Source organism: Trypanosoma equiperdum (genome assembly GCF_001457755.1).
Source record: "Trypanosoma equiperdum strain OVI genome assembly, contig: ctg_1552, whole genome shotgun sequence".
Classification (NCBI taxonomy): domain Eukaryota; phylum Euglenozoa; class Kinetoplastea; order Trypanosomatida; family Trypanosomatidae; genus Trypanosoma; species Trypanosoma equiperdum.
The window spans coordinates 768-4,953 of NW_027123563.1; the positions used below are offsets into that span (position 1 = coordinate 768).

Below are 4,186 nucleotides of genomic sequence, written 5' to 3' on the forward strand. Positions count from 1 at the left end.
ACTCGTTTTGCCCTTGATTCTTTTTTTTTTTTCAAATAGTGATATTGTTATTTTATTTTTATTTATTTTGTCAGTGTTTTCTTCCACACAATTGTTTCCATTTTTATTGTCATGGGGTATTCAGTTTTTATCGTTGCGATGTGTTTTGGGACTCCATATTCTTTTTATTTCATCTGCATGTTTCTTCTAGATTCCCTAAGTTTCTTTCCACTTACTTATTTTACTATCTTGTTTCTTGTTTGTAAGTGTCGTTGCTTGTTTTCCCCTTTGCTTTAATCTCTCTGTCGTTTAGTTATACTTTACTTTCATTTAGTTATGTATCTGACCACTGAAATGAAGTGGAGCTTACACCTGCCGGAGGATTGAGGATTTGTGCAGAACCTCCAATTTCAAAGTCCCTGAAAGAAAGGAGAGAAATAATTTTCTTTTAAATGTTGCGAGTTGACGGCGTTTGATTATTCGTACCTTCAGTTGGAAGACCTGCCGGAAGAGTCAATACTTGTGAGAATGTTATTTGAGATGTACAATCCTGCAGTCACAACATCTTTAGCGCATTGCACATTTTGACTTGTGGGCGCCAGGTGTGTAATTAACCGAATGTGAGTTTTATTGGAGGGAAAGGAATTTGTTTAATGCATGATTTGGTCGCTGTTGTAGAATGTCTTTCCACTTGCGTTTTTTTTTTTCACTGGGCATTGTGTTTTTGCATTCGCTCCATTATGGTGGTGGGTTGCTTTGTAGTGCAGTGTTATGTTATGTAATGAAGTACGCTGTTTTTAAAATTTTTAATACCGATTTGGTCATATATTTTTTTTATAGACATTTATCTTTCATCGCATTATCGCGTCGCCGTGGCAATGCAATTCTGGAACTCATTTTTTTTTTTTCATATCTTTGCAGCTTTAATTGTTGCACGGTGAAGCGAGACGGTTCGTAATGGTGCGTAAATGGTTCTCTAATCATGCGTGTTTGGTCACGAAACTAACAATGGCTTTTCAGTAACGTCCGCTTTTTTAGTCTCCACACAACAGGGGTGGAGGAGGATAACATTTTCTCTTTGCTTTCTTTTTTTTTTTTATCAGGTTTAAACCCCTTTTTAAATGGAAATGCGTGATGATGGGGTTTGCGGAAGGTTGCATTTCCCAATATCTGAATTGCAAAAGTGAGATTATCATATGAGTAATGTGTGCTGCGCCAATCCTTAGGCTGTAATTTCAGACAACAAACGGCACTTTCCATACGGCGCCTCTTGTTACATTGTTATGTTCGAAGTTGGCTGTAACGCGGCTCAGTGTTACTTAACCAGTCACCAACTCCATTGTGTTCATGTTCATGTTATTGTTATTGTTGTTTTTATTTGATTAATAGCACACTCAGGTTGGAGGAGGGGGGAATTATTGTTTCTTAAATTAGGAATCGTAAGGGGGGAAAGGTAAGCATATTTTTGGTATAATTACTATTTCGCGCTGCGGTGCGCAACCAACAGGTGTTGGGATGTTGGCATTTTATAACTTTCTGTTGGTTGGGGCCTCATTTCCAAATGTAACCGATGCGGGATTTAATGGAAATGAGCGCGCTTCAAAGGAAAAGGAGTCTCATGTAGTGATTTTTGAGGTGTTTGGGATGTTGCTCCTATGCCTGGCGGTTATACTCATTTTGATAATGTTTTCATACTTTTACTTTCAGCACCTTCAACGCCGCGCGAGGAAAAAAATGGAATAACAATCATGATGTTCTCCTCGTACTAACAGTTAAACAAGAAAAAAAAAGGCGCTACAAATTACTCGATATTGTGTTGTTTGTGCAAGACAACTTTCACCACTTGACGCCGCATCTGTTATTGGGGGGAGGGGGTAAGGTGAGAAAATAGAGTGACGCCTATGGTTTTGTTTTCCATGCTATCGGTGTTATGTACTGCCTGCCACATTTGTTGTAAGAGAGGATCGAAACAATTCTCCTCTATGCTTCCCCATAATGTCCTTGGCCTCAGTTCCTTGTACACAGTTTTTGGTGTTGCGGCACTGGAAAGCTCCAGCAGTTATTTCACTTGTATGGTTAAAATATCCCATCACTATTACTAATCGAAACGAAACCGTGACAAGTTGGGCACTACAAACTTTTGAATCGGTTACTGTGCAGCATCATGAAGTGATGTCGCCGGGTTTTTGGAGGACAGTTTTCGCCGCCAAGGGAAAAAGGAGGACCACCACTTTTGCAAGTGACAGAGGAGCTTATTTACGTTTCACCACTCCAACTAAGGTTCTAACCACTTCGACTGACTGTATAAACTTCGAAACCAATCACGCGTATCGGAAGATAACGTCGGTATTAGCGTGTGCATTTTCTGGTACGAACAGAAACCACACACACACAATACAAACAAGAAGGAAGTTGTTTTGTGATTTTGTCACGCCACATCCCCTTAGCAAAGTCACCGAGCGGTTCCCCGTGCTGGAGTGTGAAGAAAGTTTATTTGGGAAAACTCTGCAGACATCTCTGTGTTTTCATTGGTTTGGTACAGAACTATGGAAAACTGAAACTTTTTTGATATATCAAATAGCCGTTGGGAAGGTTGTCTTTTCGCGACATCGTTCGTCCGGTGCATCACCAAAAGGAGGATGTGAATGCAACAGCAGTGTTGAATACAAAACAAACGGTATTTTCTTACAGGAAGCCTGTGCTTGCATGCAATAGATTGACTTTTCCGATATTTGAACGGCACTCCTGACTGGGTAGCGGTACAAGGGCCACTCGTTTCCGCAACAATCAATTTATCGTCATATTTTTCACTCGAGTCGAGATGTCTGGTGCATTAATAACGAAGAAATGGGAACAATATTGTTTGCTTGCTTGTTTCGGGAAACATGATCAATTGGGAGCTGCTTGGACACGGTCTAAAGGATGCCTTCCTTTACTCATATCCTTTTCTTTTTACGATTTTCTCAGTCTCGCGCCGTTGGGGGGAGGGAAAAGAAACCGGCATATAGTTTCAGGAGCTCTGACCGCATGGGGAATGTGAGGGCGCCCGTTAAACTCCACAGCACGAGGGTATCAAATACGGCGAGGGTTTCCTCACCGGAAAACCCCGTGCATTTCATCTTTTTGCACGGATTTCTGAGTCATGGAGGTTCGCTTATGTCGCTTGCCCGACGGCTGCATGAATGTTTAGCAACGGAACGCATGGCGGCTTCGGTGGAGGCCATCGTTGTGGACAGTCGAAATCATGGCAGATCACCGCACACCTCAACTCACACACTTGAAGATATGGTGGCTGATTTGCGTGAATGGCTGCATTGGCACGGATATGTTGTGGCGGGGAAGCGGGCTGAGGGTAATTTAATGACACCAAGGATTATAGCCGTTGGTCACAGCATGGGTACCTTGACGTGGGCAAAATACCTTTTGGATCATCGCCATGGAGATGTGCACCGGGCGCCCGTTGCCGGTTTTGTCAGCCTGGACATGCCGCCCCTCACTAAATCCTTATTCCCGTCGTCACTTCGTAATTTGTTACATGAATATATTGATTATATGAGGAGGGTGCGTCTCTCGGCAATAACGGACATGCGCAGTGCTCATGAGGAATTCAATCGGTGTGGCATTCGGGACAGAAGGCTGCAGGGGTTTCTCACAACTAACTTACAAATTATTCGTAAAAGCGGTGGTGCGCCACCTGATGTATCGTGGAGGTGCAACCTTCCCGTATTGGATGAAAACTTACGCAACGGATCCATTTTCTTAACTGACGCTGATGCGAGGGTTTGTGCACGGGGGGAAATTGATGTTCCTATTCTTTCCATATTAGGAGCCGAGTCTGAAGTGGGAAGACACAAACGCCTCCAGGGCCTATGGAAAGGCTGTAGTATTGCAACAACGGAAGAACACATATTACCGAAAGCAGGTCATAATGTTTTTTATGATGATTTGAGTGGCACAACCTCCCTTATAGCTGGGTTTGCTAGGCGATTGGAGACTCTGCAAACTTCCTAGCACTCGATCTATGCTTTGTACTTGTGGTCGTTTTTTTTTTATTTTGTTCAATTTTTATCCTTGTCAATTCAAAACACATTCGCAAATGAAGGCGGCGAGTGGGAGGCGGTTCTTCGTCATATTATCCCTTCGAGCTCAAATGAGCGCGATCGCGGGGGCGCGACGGCGCGTTGGGCCGTATTTATTATTATTATTT

The 4,186-nt window shown here is 42.7% G+C and overlaps 2 protein-coding genes across 2 annotated transcripts; both read left to right on the plus strand.

Annotated features, from left to right (window-relative positions):
- Window positions 1-1,974: 1,974 nt before the first annotated feature.
- TEOVI_000906100 (uncharacterized protein) lies at window positions 1,975-2,694 on the plus strand (the record flags this gene model as incomplete). The annotated part of the gene is made up of 1 exon (XM_067222053.1): window positions 1,975-2,694. One exon carries the CDS (start codon window positions 1,975-1,977, stop codon window positions 2,692-2,694), a length of 720 nt encoding a protein of 239 aa, XP_067078154.1.
- A 312-nt stretch (window positions 2,695-3,006) lies between these two features.
- Window positions 3,007-3,990, plus strand: TEOVI_000906200 (Alpha/beta hydrolase family, putative; the record flags this gene model as incomplete). The annotated part of the gene is made up of 1 exon (XM_067222054.1): window positions 3,007-3,990. One exon carries the CDS (start codon window positions 3,007-3,009, stop codon window positions 3,988-3,990), a length of 984 nt encoding a protein of 327 aa, XP_067078155.1.
- Between the last annotated feature and the right edge of the window lie 196 nt (window positions 3,991-4,186).